Genomic DNA, 17969 nt, shown 5'->3' with positions numbered 1-17969 from the left:
GAAAATTCTAGAATAAAGTGCAAACTGTTTCAGTTTTTTGACATAAGGTAAAGCTGACGGCTCATATTTACCTGACACAGGTAAAGGAAAACAGCCTGATCTGAAACAAATGACAGTAATAAGGAAATATCAAAGGACATGAAAATAACTGTATATTTCTCAATGTAAAGAGAATAACTACTTTAGCCAAATATCTGTTTTAATTGTTTAACTGTTTAAGTATAGAGTTAATTTTTAACCCATCAATACATTTTTCTAGAGATAAAGAATAAGAGTTTTTTTTTTTAAGTTATAAATCATACTCTACTTTTCCCAAAGATTCTGTTAGCTATAAGATTTTTTTTTAAAGGAGGGAGCAGACATTGCCAACTTTGGAATAGCAAAAGGAGGTAGAGGGTGTAAAAAAAAATAAGGACATGGATATTTAGGGAAAGTAGGCTTAGTCAATGCTGCACACCAAACTCACCATTCTAATATAATTTCAGATTTCGAAATAAACCAAAACATAGAACAAACACAATCTGAACAGGTTATTTGTAGAATTAAAAAAATAAATGTAGGATCTGGGTGGTGGCGCACATTGTTGAGCCCACATGTTACAATGCACAAGGACCTGGGTTCGAGCCCTGGTGGTGAAGCAGGGCTGCAGGTGTCTGTCTCTCTATCTCCCCTCCTCTTTATCTACCCCCTCCTATCAACTTCTGGCTATCTCTGTCCAATAAGTAAATAAAAATAATTTAGAATATATTGTAAAAGTTTAGTGAAAGTTAACAAACCCAAGATCAACTATAGAAAAGATGAGGCACCTGCAACATGAATGCTTCACAAGCAGTGTAGCAGGTCTGCAGATGTCTGCATTTCTATCTGCCTCTCTTTCTCTCACTCCCCTCTCAATTTCCACTTTACAAACCAATATTTTACCAGTAAAATGATCTAAATAAAATAAAAGTTTAGCCACAGGGAGGGTGAAGGAAGGTTTCCAACAACTGCCAAGAAGCTCATATCCAAACTACATAATCTCCAAAGTCAATATATAAAAGTCACATGAGCTAGTAGTAAAATCCCACTTAAGTATATGCTTAAATATTCAAATTCAAATGCTCTATAAATATGTAAATGTGACACATTTATTAATCAAAAAAGATAAAGGTAAACTAACAGTTATATATCATTCAAACCTCAATCTCAGGTATGGCTAATATTGAAATACTTACTGAAAAGTTTGTAGAGGAAGATAAATTCTCATACACTGTCATAGAGGAATGTTGTCGGGTGCATTGAATTTAAAAAGCCATGGTATTCTTTTTTTTTTTTTTTTTTTTAGTGACTACCAAATTAAGGCATTTGGGGATATTCAAGTCTCAGGAAGAAATGATAACATTTTCTAAACATTATATATGTACAGCCAGATCAGTGTAGATTTTTTTTAAATTTCTTTATTGGGGAATTAATGTTTTACATTCAACAGTAAATACAATAGTTTGTACATGCACAACATTTCTCAGTTTTCCATATAACAATACAATCCCCACTAGGTCCTCTGTCATCCTTCTTGGACCTATATTCTGCCCCCCACACACACACACACACAAACCCCAGAGTTTTTTACTTTGGTACAATACTTCAACTCCAACTCAGGTTCTACTATTGCTTTCTCTTCTGATCTTGTTTTTCAGCTTCTGACTGAGAGCATGATATTATCTTGAGAAAGGTTTTATACTGGTCAAACTTCAGTCAGATTCATTTGAATCATATTCTGGACTTTGGTCAAGTTCTTTGATATGTAACTCACTAATCTGCCTACCCCAAAATTCTGATGGTTCAATTTTGCAAGAATAAACCAGTCTCCACATCTCCACTTAAAAAAAAAAATGAGTTTCTATTTTTTTTATTTTTTTTTAATTTTCTTTTTTTTCTTTTTAATTTTTTTTTATTTAAGAAAGGATTAATTAACAAAACCATAGGGTAGGAGGGGTACAACTCCACACAATTCCCACCACCTAATCTCCATATCCCACCCCCCCCCCCCCCAGTAGCTTTCCCATTCTCTATCCCTCTGGGAGCATGGACCCAGGGTCATTGAGGGTTGCAGAAGGTAGAAGGTCTGGCTTCTGTAATTGCTTCCCTGCTGAACATGGGTGTTGACTGGTCAGTCCATACTCCCAGTCTGCCTCTCTCTTTCCATAGTAGGGTGGGTCTCTGGGGAAGCGGAGCTCCAGGACACATTGGTGGGGTCTTCAATCCAGGGAAGCCTGGCTAGCATCCTGATGGCATCTGGAACCTGGTGACTGAAAAGAGAGTTAACATACAAAGTCAAACAAATTGTTGAGCAATCATGGATCCAAAGCTTGGAATAGTGGAGAGGAAGTGTTAGGGAGGTACTCACTGCAAACTCTAGTGTACTTCTGCTTTCTTACTTTGGTGCCATACTCCAAACTCAGTCAATTTCTGCTTTGCGTTTCTACTTCTTTTTTTAATTTTCTACTCCATGATTATAAGTACATAGTGTTTTCTTTGTATTTAGAATTAAGCTTATTCTTTCTCCTCAACTGAAATAGAGTTAAGCACTGTTATAGTAGTCTCACTTAATGCACTCCTTATCATTTCTGCAAGTAAGCTTTCCTTAGTTAGTGTTCTTAGTAAAAGATCCACATTAAGATAATATCTGACGATTTATTTCTAGCAATGTGCCTTGCAAAATATGGCCTTCTCTATGCAGAGATAATAATATCCAAAGCCATTCATATGACCACTGTTTGTAAGTACCCCAAATTTAAAATTACCCCTCACTAACCATAGAAGGAGTGATGTTATTTTTTTCCAAAATAGATAAAGAAGAACCATCTACAATTTAGCAATATGGATGAAACTTTAATAAATAATGAGCAAGAAAAAGTAATCAGAAAAAATATATTCTGTAAAACTATACAGTTTAGCAAATAGCAAAGTTAAGCCATGAATAAGCAGGCTTATATTTATTTATTTATTTATTTATTTATTTAGGATAGAGATAGAGCAGTTGAAAGAGAAAGGGGAGACAGAAAGAGATAGCAAGAGAGAGAGAGACTTGCATCACTTTTTACCACTTGTGAAGTATTCCTTTTTGAAGATGGGAACCAGGGGCTTGAACCAGTGTCCTTGTGTACTTTAATGTGTATGGTCAATCTTGCATGTCACCATCTGGCCCCACTGAGTGGTATTTTAATATGCCAAATGCTCAGGCAACAGACCCCACTAGTTCAATCAAATGCTGACGTAGATGTTGCCAAGAAAGTACTTTGTAGATGTGATTCAAATGAAGAAATTAACTGGATAATTAACTGGCTAATAATTATATATAACATTATTTATATAACATTAATACATATTAGTGTTTTATTAGAGGCAATATTGGTTTATTAAAAATGTTTGTTTTAGGATAGCTCATATTCTCATACCAAGTTCACAAAGTGTCACCTACCTAACTCTGAGCTCTTTTTCACTTATCCTTCACCCCACTCTTCCTTTTTCTAAGTTCTCTGCCTCAAAAGGACTTGTAGGGTTTTCTTCCTTTCCTCTGCTTTTTTTTTTTAATTCCCTCTAAGGTTACCCCTGGGCCACAGTTTCTGCATAGGCAAATCTACTGCTCTGGAAGCAGTCCCCCCCCCCCCCACCTTTTTTTTTCTCTTGATTGGGTGGTTACTTATTTACAGTCATCACTGATACAGGTACAATTTCACATCTTGCCATGATGGATTTCTTCAGAACACTCCCATGCCCAGAATAGGTTATTTTCCATCATGCACCAGGAATGACAAGTCCTCCATGCCCTCACCTCTCTCTATTACCCTTCCACAGAATCCTTTGCCTTGTGGACAAGGCACCTGTCAAGTCCTACATTTGTTTGTTTGTTTATTTATTTATTTATTCATTTACTTACTTACTTACTTATTTATGTATTTATTGCCTCCAGGGTTGTTGTTATGGCTTGGAGCCAACACTAGGAATCCATGGCTCTTGGTGGCCATTTTTTTCCCCCATTTTGTTGAATAAGACAGAGAGAAATTGAAAGGGTAAAGGAGGATAAAGAGGGAGAAAGACAGACATCTGAAGACTTGATTCACTGCTTGTGAAGTGAGACCCCCTGCAGGTGAGGAGACAGGGGCTTGAACTGGGATACTTGCACAGGTCCTTGTGCTTCATACTAAGTGTGCTTAATTTGCTGAACCACCATTTAGCCCCGTTTTAAAATTTTTTATGGTCTTTATTTATTTATTGGATAGAGACAGTCAGAAATCAGGATGGAGGGGGAGACAGAGAGGAAGAGAAACAGACACCTGCAGCACTGCTTCACCACTTGAAAAGCTTCCCCCCTGCAAGTGGGACTGGGGGCTCAAACCCAAACCTTGATCCACTATAACATGTGCACTCAACCAGATGTGCCACCACCAGCTCCCAAGTTCTAGTTTATGTTCCCATTTTCTGTCCTTGTTTCCTAACAAGATCATCCCATATTCATCCTTCTCTTTTTGGCTTATCTCACTTAACATTATCCCTTCAAGCACCATCTAGGATCAGGTGAAGAAGGTGGGATGAATTCATCATTCTTAATAGCTAACTGTATGTTGTGTATATATACGACAGTTTTCTTAGCCACTCATCTGTTGTTGGAGACCTAGGTTTACTTCCATGTTTGGGTTATAACAAATTGTGCTACTATAAACATAGGTATACAGAGATTTCTTTGGATAGATGTGGTTGATTCCTTAGGAAATATCCCCAGGAGAGGGATTGCAGAGTCATAGAGTAGGTCCACTTCTAGCCTTTTGAATATTCTCTAGACTGCTTTACACAGGAGTTGGGCCAATTTACTTGAGAGGACAAAGAGACACTGAGAAGGGAAAGGATATAGAGAGGAAGAGAGATAAAAAGACAACTGTATCACTGCTTCACTGCTAGTGAAGTTCCCCCATGGCAGGTGGGGACTGGGGTCTTGAATCCAGGCCCTTGCACAATGCCCAGAGTTTATTTTCATCTGACTTTGTCTGTTATTATATTTTCAGCTTGTCTGTCTCCCCCACCCCCCACATATGAGTAGTATTATCTGTTTTTTTTTTTTTTCACTTTCTCCTTCTAATGTATTCAATTTAGTGTGACACCATTTGGCTTCTTCCATATTGTGTCTAAAAGCAAAATCTTATCTTCCTTACAGCTATGTAGCGTTCTACTGTGTATGTATACTAAATCCTCTTTTCTCTACTCATCTCTCTATGGTTATCTTATATTTGTAACATCATTACAAATAGTACTGCACTGAGAATATGCATTTATGCATCTTTTCAAGTAAGTGATATCGTGTTCTTCAATTAGATTCCTTGGAGAGGAATTGCCAAATTGTATAATGGGTACATTCTTTTTTTAAAAATTATTATTCCCTTTTGTTGCCCTTGTTGTTTTATTGTTGCAGTTATTATTGTTGTTACTAATGCTATAGTTGTTGGATAGGACAGAGAGAAAGGGAGAGAGGAGGGGAAGACAGAGAGGGGGAGAGAAAGACACTTGCAGACCTGCTTCACCACTTAAGCGACTCCCCTGCAGGTGGGGAACCGGGGGCTCAAACGGGAATCCTTAGGCGGGTCCTTGCGCTTTGCACCACCTGCACTTAACCTGCTGTGGATAGGTACATTCTTAATGTTTTGAAAAATTTCTACACTATATTCCATAGAAAATGGTCTAGTCCATGATTCTGTGACACTGATACCAGCAGTATGACAGAGTATATTGTTCTCCAAATCATCATGAGTTCATTCCTTTATCCTCACTGATGCAGGCCAGTTAAATATAATTCACACACACACACACACACACACACACACACACACACACACACACACACACACACACACACATATATATATAATTTACATTATTGGAAATATTCTGATGTATTTTATAATTTTTCATAAACAATATTTTCTTTTATGACATTCATATGCAAATTTATTGACAGGTTAGGGCTACAACAGCCTCATAAAATACAAATAAAGACAATTCCAAGACAGACAAGAGTGCAAGATTCCATATTCAGATTAATACTCTTCATCCTTATCATCCCCATCAGCACTATCTGCTCCAATCTCCTCATAATCCTTTTTCAGGGCAGCCATGTCCTCACAGGCCTCAGAAAACTCTCCTTCCTCCATGCTGTCACCTACATACTGATGAACAACGGCACGCTTTGCATACATCAGGTCAAATTTGTGGTCCAGGCTGGCCCAGGCCTCAGCTACCGCCGTGGTGTTGCTCAGCATGCACAGAGCCCGCTGGACCTTGGCCAGGCCTCCACCACAAAACACAGTGAGAGGCTGGTAATTAATGCCAACCTTGGGGCACCAGTCCACAAACTGGATATACGTATGCTTGGTGTTGATGCTGGCTAAGGCAGAAATGACATCTTTGGGGACTGTACAGTTTATCTCTATAATATATTAGAAATTCATTGAATGGATGTTACATTTAATGTTCTGTGATGTATTATCTAGCACAGCAGTTTACATTATATTAATCTCGTATTCAAAAATTTGTTGGTTCTCAATGAAAAATATTTTTAATAGAAGCATTTATATTTTCTTTCTTGTTGGCCTACATTTTCCAAAACTGATTAAAATTGCCATGATATTTGAGGTTAGCATTTAGTTTTATCATTTGTTACATTATGGAAGAGAAATAACATACCCTGAAAATGACAAGCATACTGATTTTGACATATCAAAATTTAAGAAAATATTTAAATAGTACTAAATATTCTTCCTTGCTTAAAATATATTTTGGAATAGTTAAGAATAAACATGATAAAATGCATAATATAAATTTGTATGTCGTTTTTCACATATCCTAAAATAATAATCTTGCAAATATTTAAAATATTCCTCATTTTACTTTCTTCAAAAGAAAATATCACTATGAAATGCCAAAAATTTACTCACTATACAGTACAAATAATGTTTATATAAATGTATTATTAGGACTAATGTTTTAGTGACATATTAAAATTTGAAATAGTAAAAAAAAAACACTCAAACTCTAGGAGCGTATTTTACATCTTTCACTAAAAACTTAGTGTCATACTGTCATATTCAGAAAGGCAGTTCTTGAATTAAATACTTCAGTTCAAGCTATAACATAGGGATAAAAGTTGATTTTACTTGACAGTTCTCTAGAAATAATCATTCTGACATGTCAAAGATAGTACATCCCTGTATTTCTACATTATTCAAAAATGATGTAATCATGTCTTCATGCCTTTCCTAAAGACATTAAATCCTATACCTAGTAATTAAATACTTCAAAAGAAAAAAAAAAGATCTAGTTCATATGGTGTTGGTTGAGCATGAAGAATGAAAATATAAAAGACTTTCTCATTGTATCTGTTCAACATTTTTCTCAAATTCCCCCCATATTCATTGAATTCCCATTTAGAAAACCAGGAAAAGATGGATAATAATATATTTTGATATAAAAGCTTTCATGATTGGAAAAAAAATTAGAGGTAGAAATATGCTGGAAATTGGGGGTCGGGCGGTAGCGCAGCCTGTTAAACGCACATTGCACAAAGTGTGAGGACTGGGGTAGGGATCCTGGTTTGAGCCCCTGCAGGGGAGTCGCTTCAAAGGTTGTGAAGCAGGTCTGTGGGTGTTTGTCTTTCTCTCCCCCTCTCTGTCTTCCTCTTCTCTCTCCATTTCTCTCTGTCCTATCTAGTAACGAACAACATCAACAATAGCAATAATAACCACAACAAGGCTACAAACAACAAGGGCAACAAAAAATGGGAGGGGGGAATGGCCTCCAGGAGCAGTGAATTCATGGTGCAGGCACTGAGCCCCAGCAATGACCCTAGAGTCAAAAAAAAAAAAAAATATGCTAGAAAATATTAATCATCTTATATGTAAAGAGTTTTGATTTTTATTATTTCTGGGCTTAACTGCTTTGTACCTCCTTTTTCAGATAGAGACCAAGATAGAGAGACAGAAAGAGGGAAAGACACCACAGTGAAAAATCTTTTACTAAAGTGGTGAGGGTCTAGCTTGAATGTAGATTATGCACATAGCAAAGCAATCATGTGATCTAGGTTATTTTACTAGCAATTATGTGTAAAATTTTGAATTAGTAAGCCTTTTTCATGATTTTGTCTGTAACTTATTCTAAGATATTTTCAACAATTGCTAATTATGTCCTAGTCCTGTTCCTTGACTGTTCATGTCAGATACTGTTTGGAAGGAAGGGATATTTCCTCTATTTCTACCCTAATACAGTATTGACTAAATCTACTTGGGAATTTGATCCTTTAAAATATCAGCTCAATTTTTTAAAAAGTTTTATCTATGAATTAATTGAATGATTTTACTACAACAGCATTAGAATCAAGACCTAATCTTCAAGAATCACCTCCAGAGTTGACCTGGCATTTCATGTTCATTGTCTCAATTGAGTCTTAGCTTTCTGTAAAGAGTCCACCATAATGACACTGCGTTCAGCCTATGAATAATAAACTAGCTGAGCTGAGTCAGCTGGGTCATCTATTTCTCCCTGCTCACAGAGGAGAGCTGGAAGTGATAGATAGCTCCATTAACTTTACCTGACTAACGAACACTTAGGGGATACCAAATTGGGAGATTTTTTTTATTAATATTATGATGATTTCTGAGACAAACTGCAGGGGTACAGTTGGTTTATTCTCCTTGTATAATAAGAATGATATTTGGGGGGGAAAAGATAATGGCAACAGAAAATAATGAAGTTAATATTTTACATCATGAAATAGTATTTTTTTTAACTAATACATTTAAGTAAGACTGTCAAAATATTTTCTCAGCATTATGTACAGATAGATGAGAATTCCTTGACATTTCAAAATCAGTGAAATAAAATATCAATGTGTATAAATCTATGGTGATAGAGAACAATGAAAATCCAACGAGGGCTGTCAAGAGCAGTCACTTGAATTTCATACTTCTTTGTCATGTGCACAACCCTGGTTTGCACCTGGCTTCCACCAAACTGAGGATAGCTTGTATGCTGTGACCCCTTTCATTCTCTCTCTGTCTCTCTGCCTCTAGGCCTTTCTGCCTCTCTGTCTCAAATAAAGAAAGAAAAAAAGAAAAAAGCCAATGAAAGGTTATGGAAATAGTTCAAGTAGAAAATGACAACAGGTTAAACTGCAGAATGGGGATGAGAGGTAAATGCGTGGAATTAGAAATGTTCCTTAAAACCCAACACACCCATCCAAAAAGATCTGTGTATACATATGTTCTTGGCAGCACAATTTATAATAACCAAAACCTGGAAGCAACCCAAGTATCCAACAACAGATGAGTGGCTGAGCAACTTGTGATATATATATATATATATATATATATATATATATATATATATATATATATATACACACACACAATAAAATACTACTCAGCTATAAAAAAAATGGTGACTTCACCGTTTTCAGCCGATCTTGGATGGACCTTCAAAAATTCGTGTTAAGTGAAATAAGTCAGAAACAGAAGGATGAATATGGGATGATCTCACTCTCAGGCAGAAGTTGAAAAACATGATCAGAAAAGAAAACACAAGTAGAACCTGAACTGGAATTGGCATATTGCACCAAAGTAAAAGACTCTGGGGTGGGGAAAATACAGATCCAAGAAGGATGACAGAGGACCTAGTGGGGGTTGTATTGTTATATGGAAAACAGGGAAGTGTGATGCATGCACAAACTATTGTATTTGCTGTCAAATGTAAAACATTAATTTCCCAATAAATGAATTTTTAAAAAATTAAAAAAATAAGATCTTTTTAAAAAGACAAAAAATATTCCTTAAGTAAATATCATAGGATGTGGTGACACATTAAAATAGAGAGATATTTAGATATTTAGGAGGGTGAAACCAAAGTTAATTTTCAAGCTTCTGGCTAATAAACCAAATAAACAGTAGTTCTATTCATTGAGATAAAAATAATTAAAGGACAAATATGCTTAGAGTAATGCCAAGGAAAGCAAAGAGTATTAATTACTTTTCAGACTTCTTTGGCTTATGGTTCTTTGAAACATACACATTGCTAAATCAACAAGATAGTTTGTTACCTCATAGATAGGTCTGGAGCAATTTAATACATAGACTAGAGTCATAAAAGAAGGTAGCATAGTAAAGCACTTATTTAAAAGAGAGTATGGAATTAACTTTGAGTATTTCTTATATTTAGTGACATTTACAGAAACATAAACTTGCAAAGATCAAGAATGTGTTACTAAATATGACATTAGAAGAATGGGTACAATGTACTAGTTACAAAGACTCTCTGAAAATATATGTTTTAAAGAAACAGTGACAGTAAACATCATTAAGTGGTCTTCATAGGCTAAATATGGTAAAGCATTAAGGGTATATGTATATATGTACACACATACACACAATTTTGTAATTGTTTAATTATCTTAAGGCATTTCAAAGTATTCCTATTTAGTTCTTTTATTCTTTTTCACAACACTTCATTTTAAACAAAATGTTTTCATGATTTTCCCCCAAACAGCAAAAAAAGACCTTTGTTTAAAATAACATGCAAATATAAATATTATTCATATCACCTAGAACATAAGGTTATTCCTAAGGATAATATAATTAAACTGTTTAATTAAAAGAACATGTATTGCTAAGTTAATTTCCAAAATTGGAAACCTTGTTGATTCTGGAAAATAATAATTTCAATTTGTCTTTAGATGTCTATTACAACTTGAAACAATTTTTAAGGTCTCTTTTTAAATTAAAAAAAATCATTTAATTTTTGGATAGAAACAGTAAGAAATTGAGAGGGAAGGGGGTGATAGGAAGAGAGACAGACACCCACAACACTGCTTTACCACAACAAAGCTTTCCTCTCTACAGATGGAAACAAGGGTCTCTAACCCAGGTCCTTGTGCACTATTACATGTGCAATTTCCAGGTGTGTCACCACCAAGCCCCAACCCTAAACATTTCATCTATGCTTACCACTCTAAATAAGGGAAGTTGTGGCAATTTGGCTGTTTTTCTTTTTTTAAAAGATGTTTATTTATTCCCTTTTGTTGCCCTTACTGTTTTATTGTTATTGCCATTGTTCGATAGGACAGAGAGAAATGGAGAGAAGAGGGGAAGGCAGAGAGGGGGAGAGAAAGATAGACACCTGCAGACCTGCTTCATTATCTGTGAAGCGGCTCCCCAGCAGATGGGGAGCCGGGAGCTTGAACCTGAATCCTTACACTGGTCCTTGAGCCTTGGGCCACCTGCGTTTAACCTGCTGTGCTACCGCCTGACTCCCAATTTGGCTGTTTTTCTTTGTGCAATTGCATTGTCTTTACAGAAAGAAAAGTTTCTTGAGTTTTCTTATTTTTTAATTAATTTTACTCATGGCTAGTGTTTTACAGTATAGTCTTTGACACAATGACACAACCACTCATCTCTCCTTGATTGGTGTCTAGGAGACACAACCCCAAATCAGTTACCCTGATCTTCCAAATGGATCTTCCCTCCCTTCCCCAGAGACCTTTGTTTTGATGCAACAAGCCACATCTTGTCCAAGTCACCTTATGTTTTTCCCTGTTGTTTTTTATTCTTAAATTATTGTCTTTTTGAACCCTAAGACAGCAGGAACCTCACATCTTCACTATAGAGCCCCTACTTCCCCCAGTCCTGGAACCCTTGGATAGGGCCCACTTTCCCGTATGCATCTCCCAATCCAAACCAAATAACATTGCATCTGCCGATCACAACCTAACCAAAGCAACGATTGCTACCTCAACATGCTTCACCTCAGAATGTATCCAGAGACTTCACGTGTGGAATGACAACCCTTCAGCTTCATTACTCGGGTGAGACCTTTCCTTTAATAGTACACTCTAATTTCATCTCAGGTAGTTCACTTTCTAACAAAGTCCCATAACCTAGATATACACCAGTTTCTGTGAGAGAGAGCTTATGTGCACACGTATCCATAAACTACTGCAAAATATATAACTGAAAGCAGGACTACACTAAAGTTTGCAGTGAGTACCTCCCTAACACTTCCTCTCCACTATTCCAAGCTTGGGATCCATGATTTCTCAACAACTTGTTTGGCTTCATATGTTAACTCTCTTTTCAATCACCAGATTCCAGATGCCACCAGGATGCTGGCTAGGCTTCCCTGGATTGAAGACCCCACCAATGTGTCCTGGAGCTCTGCTTCCCCAGAGTCACACTCTACTAGGGAAAGAGAGAGGCAGACTGGGGGTATGGACCGACCAGTCAACGCCCATGTTCAGCGGGGAAGCAATTACAGAAGCCAGACCTTCTACCTTCTGCAACCCTCAACGACCCTGGGTCCATGCTCCCAGAGGGATAGAGAATGGGAAAGCTACCATGGGAGGGGGTGGGTTATGGGGATTGGGTGTTGGGAATTGTGTGGAGTTGTACCCCTCCTACCTTATGCTTTTGTTCACTAATCCTTTCTTAAATAAAAAATTTAAAAAAAATTTATACCTGTATATGAAATCATCTGGTATTGGTCTTTCTCTTTCTGGCTTGTCTCACTCCACATGATGTCTTCAGGTTCTGATCATGATATTGAAATCCTTAAATTTATCCCATTCACTAAAGCAGCAAAGGCAACAAAAGCAATAGGAAGTGAAAGACTTTTATACTGAAAACTATGAGGTCTTAGTATCTTGTGGGGAAAAAAAAAGACAATTCAAGTCTAACTCAAGAGGAATGAAAGTAGACACTTGCTCTCACTGGGAGTGTTATAAAACCTTTTGTCATCTTGAGTATTTACTAGGTTCTATTCTGTGGGGATGTGCAAAATGTTTTTCTGTGGACAATCAGGGATTTTTCCAAAGTCTGTAATTCAAATATTTCCAAGACCAACTAATTGTATTATAATATCAAACACACACTGATATGTTATACATCATTACAAATAATTTAATAAAATATTTAAGATTAATTATTCTTGTTTGAATTTCAATTTTTAAAGATTAAGCAAATAGATTTTTTAAAGCTTTTTTATTCTCTTTTTTTTATTGCATAGAGACAGCCATAAATTGAGAGCAAAGGGGGAGATAGAGAAGGAGAGAGATGTATGTCAGTATGGGAGATGTATAGGAGTAGAATATGAAATCAGAACATTTTGAAAAATCTCTGATTAAATGCTTTATTCCAACTGCAGGACTTTAGAATTCAGGTATGCATTTTATTCCCTGATCAAATTCACGTGATAGGGCTCAAGCAGGAAATCCTAGCTAGTCTGCTCAGTTGCAAAAGGTCATGCTTAAACTTGAATTTATCCCAAAAGCACAAATCTACTTTTGTAATTAATTTTCCTGCTTTTTAAAACTAGTCTATCTGGGGAGAGAATGATATATTTATAAGTTTTGCAAAAGAGAACCTAACTAACAGAAACCTGACTGGTGTCTTTTGTGACAATAATAACAATCCCATCATGTTTTCTTGCTAAATTAATTACCTATGACTTTGGAAATCTATATACCCCCCATTAATGTCCTAAGCTATTCATTAATAAGAAATAATCTATCATTGAAATAATTTTTTGGAGGATTAGGAATACATGGTAGAGGTTTTAGCTAAGTGTAGGAGGACTGAAGTACTCTGCCAATTTAGTAATTCCTCATATTAATTTTTTCATCAAGGTGGAAAAAGCAAACCATCAGTGTATTAATTCATTCCTACATACTCCATTTTCAATTTTCTTGTTTAGACAATACTTAATACTTCTACTGCTTGGGCAACATATTCACTCTTGCTGCCAAAAAGACGAAACATCTGAAATCTGTTTTTAAGCAGTGTCAGTTTTTCAAAGTAATAGGCACAACAAGAAGAAAAGAAACATCTGCTAGCTGCAGATTTTTTTTTCCTTTCCTCCCAACATCAATCTAGCAAGTCTTTGGCAAGCAGTTCCTTGCACTCTAAGTCACAGAAATGTCAAAGGAGTAAAAAAATAAGAGTGGATACCTCTGTTGAAATGTCACTTTGAAAGTAAATAAAATCAAGCAAGGGAGGTGGAGGAGAGTCATCTAAAAACAAGAAACTTCACAATCAGGAGATGAGTTGCACTCTATTTAGAGGCAGATGAAGTGGCCACATAAGAAATTAATTCTTTTGTTTTAGTAAAACATGCTACACTATCACTAATTTTTGAAATCATGAAAGCATGACAAAATAGTAACTTAAAATTCTGACACTGATTTGAAATTGGCTGATTAATGTATTACTTTCGATTGAGATCAAACTAGTGTGTATAAGATGTGGACTGCATGTGACAAATCTTAAGGTATTCCTGTGTGCAAAATCGCCTTCATATATTGTTATGAGATGGATCCGAGCATTTCACTGCACAGAAAGATACAAAGCCAATAGATGTAAAAGCTCTGATTTTAACATTTTTTAGTTCTAGTACTTAGCACTGTGGGAAAAAAGTTTAAATTGTTAGTGTCCAATTCTTGATCTACCAGTTTTGATAACAATACTTTAACCACATGCTTCTGGTTATTTGAAAGTAAGTATAGCATTTAAGAATGGCACCAAGCATGCAAGAGTTTCAGTGAAGGTTACCACAATTAATTAAGTTACTAGTGCTAATTTAGTGCCAGCCTTTTTATCATAAGGAAGTAATTTACCTCCCCTAATTTTAATTTACACCATTATAACCAAAAGTATCGACTCTATGTTAACACTGATGTTTTATAGATACACTTCTTACAGAACTAGCAATAGTTGCTACATGTCAGTCCAGAGACAATATTGTATTCTAGTTTTCTGAACAACAGAGATTTCTTTTTTTTTTATTTTTAAAATTTTATTTATTTATTTATTTTTACAGTTGTTGTTGTTTTAACTCTGTCCCCTGGAGAGCTGCATCATGCCAGCAGAAGTTGGCTGGGATTTATTTTCCTAGCTGGCTGTGGGGGCCTGAGACAATTAGAGGATTTTAATTTCACCCAGATTTTTTTCCTTAAATACCAGTGGGTTCTAGTGGGTTCTTGTGAGCAGTTCAGTACACTGTTGCCTTAGTTCATAACAACAGAGACTTCATGTTCTCTATGGACAGAAATATTTGAAACTTATCTTCAATGAGTTATAGGAGACAAGTCTCCTTAGAACTTACCTGATTTAAGTCAAAATGGAGGTCTGTGCAAAGCTTTTCTGGTTGAAACTTTTATATCTGTCTTACTGAGCCCTGGAGAAAAGTGACATGTTAATATAGTAATAACCTATTGACAGTCTTTGCAGACATTAAGCTATGGAGAAAATGATGAACTGGACATTATGTATATATTTTTTCTGAAGAGCATTCAAATAAATAAAGGAATATTGCTCAAATAATAAAACTTTTGAACCCATATAAAATAGCAAACATTCTTGTGAAATATTCTGCTGTCACCATCTTTAGAAATAAGTGTTAAGGGAGTTGGGCGGTAGTGCAGCAGGTTAAGCGCATGTGGTGCAAAGCACAAGGGCCGGCTTAAGGATGGCGGTTCCAGCCCCGGTTCGAGCCCCTGGCTTCCCACCTACAGGAGAGTCTCTTCACAGGTGGTGAAGCAGGTCTGTAGGTGTCTTTCTCTCCCCCCTCTGTCTTCCCTTCCTCTCTCCATTTCTCTCTGTCCTATCCAACAATGACAACATCAATAACAACAGCAACAATAAAAATAAGAGCAACAAAAGGGAAAATAAATACAATAAAAAAATTTTAAAAAAAGAAATCAGTGTTAAACAGTTGACTGATATTACAATAAAAAATATTAAGGAGACACATATGATGACTACCATCAGAGGCACTGTGGTTTGCAATTTACAACTGTTTTTAGTCAGTGTTTCATGTAGAGGCCAGATGGTGGCGTACCTGGTTAAGCGCACATGTTATAGTGCACAAGGACCTGAGTTCGAGCCCTAGGTCCCCACCTGCTGGGGGAAAGCTTCACAAGTGGTGAAGCAGTGCTGCAGGTGTCTCTCTGTCTCCTCTCTCTAGCTCCCCCTTCCTCTCAATTTCTGGCTGTCTCTATCAAATAAATAAAGATTATTTTTTTAAAAGGTGAATTCACCATTGAAAAAAAAAAGAATATTTCATGTATATATCCTTTGTCTCTTATTCTCATGTGCATAATCATCATTTCCTTTGCATAGAGAATGGATCAGTAATAGAATATTCCAATGACGTAAACTTCTGTTGTTGGTTTGAATAAGTAATCCAAACATATTCCATTTATTGGTTTACTAAGAGAGCTTGTACTTGTGTTGAGGAGTAACAAATTCTGTATTGGGGAAACTTAAAGTCTGCTTTAAAAGATACTTATCTTAAGTATAATACATTTTACACTGAATGAAATAATTTTATATAATGAATCCAGAAAATCGTATTTATCAACATGGGCAGTTTCAGAAAACCTGATGGTGAGAAAGAAAAGAGAAAAAAAAATAGAAGAAGGAAATTGAGCTGCTTTTAGAAAATCAGTTCTTTATTCTGGGGTTTCTATTGTTCATTAAGAGCAATTCATCTAATCTATGGTCTTTCTTTTTATATTTATTAACATAAATCCATGTCCTAAATTGAGTTAACATACTACATTTACTGTGCTATTTTACCCAATAATAATTATTTTATTGCCACTTTCTATTAAAATGCCAGTATCTCCTAACTATAGCAAATATACCACTCTACAAACATACTTTCTAATTTTATGCCTCTTTACTTCCTCAAATTTCTTGACCCAAATTGCTTTTTACAATTTCTTTACTTTTGAAATCTTCTTTGTCCCTCAAAACCCAGTTCAGATGAATTGTTTATATAGGTGAACTTCTCTCACTACACTTAATCAAATACATTTTCTTCTTTTGTGTTTCCATAGTATTTTGTTGTACTTTATATATATATTATTTTGATATTCTTCTTATTTTAAATATTTGAGAAATTTGTCTGTATGTGTATTAACATATTATAATACATTATAATTAATGATGAAGTTACAAGATAAAAAATTACACATAAATAACATAGCTTCAAATTTAAATAATGAAAACTATAGTAAATTACCTTAACAAAACATGCATCAATAGGAAACTCAGTGATGAGTTTGGGTTATATAGAATTAGTATGTGTTTATCTGATTTTCACAGATAAGTGTACAAAGCTCCTACTCTCCACAATCCAACAAATGAGTGTTTCAATGAACGGATTCACAAAGGTTCTAGTGCAACGAGTTCTATAATGAAATGTAGAGTAATAGTGAGCTTACCAATGAAGTGTCCAATTATGATTATAAAATGTTCCTGGGATGTCTTCTGAGAGGTGTTCTCTTGAGACTGCAATGAAAATTTCATTGGAATTTGCATACAGAAATACTTTTTTAAACAAGAACACATCCTAGCAAAGTTAGTAAGGTTTGAAGACTAGGTTGAGCATGAATGAAATACAGACAGATGGCATGGTAGGAAAATGAGAGTTTAAGCTGAGTCTTTGGCAGAAATCTTATTGTTTATTTATGCTACAAACAGGGAAGCAGAATGCAAACATCTGCAAGATAGGGGAAAGGTCATGCCAGTCAAATTATTGTTTTGGAAATAATATTATGGCAGCAACATGGAGAGTAACTGGAAACACACACTGAAGTAAAGACAAGACTGGAGTTGCGAATATGGTTTTCTGCTGTTGACTAATTATGAAACATAGAAGGCCAAATTAAGGCAGTCAGTTACAGGGTTAGATGAAAGAATGAAGAAACTTAGCTGTCAGATAAGCCACCTAGTTCTCATGCATGCATGACAACGTGGAACCCTAGCACCATATTGGAGCACTATATACAGCACAAAGGGCCACTCCCTGGATGGTAGAGCATAACTATAATGTCCCTCCCTTTCCTCGAGCTCTTTCCACTTCCTATTGCTCTACCTCTATCTGAAATTAAAACGGAA

The 17969-nt window shown here is 35.8% G+C and overlaps 1 protein-coding gene across 1 annotated transcript; it reads right to left on the bottom strand.

Moving 5' to 3' along the window:
* Positions 1–6003: 6003 nt before the first annotated feature.
* On the bottom strand, positions 6004–17420 carry LOC103117999 (tubulin alpha chain-like). Its single transcript, XM_007528127.2, has 2 exons — positions 17294–17420; positions 6004–6457 (listed from the first exon to the last, which is right to left on the bottom strand). Exons 1-2 carry the CDS (start codon positions 17418–17420, stop codon positions 6069–6071), a joined length of 516 nt encoding a protein of 171 aa, XP_007528189.1. The 3' UTR covers positions 6004–6068.
* Between the last annotated feature and the right edge of the window lie 549 nt (positions 17421–17969).

This window comes from Erinaceus europaeus, chromosome 5 (genome assembly GCF_950295315.1).
Source record: "Erinaceus europaeus chromosome 5, mEriEur2.1, whole genome shotgun sequence".
NCBI lineage: Eukaryota > Metazoa > Chordata > Mammalia > Eulipotyphla > Erinaceidae > Erinaceus > Erinaceus europaeus.
Note: the sequence above shows the minus strand (reverse complement) of the source record. Positions and strands in the feature narration are given on the sequence as shown.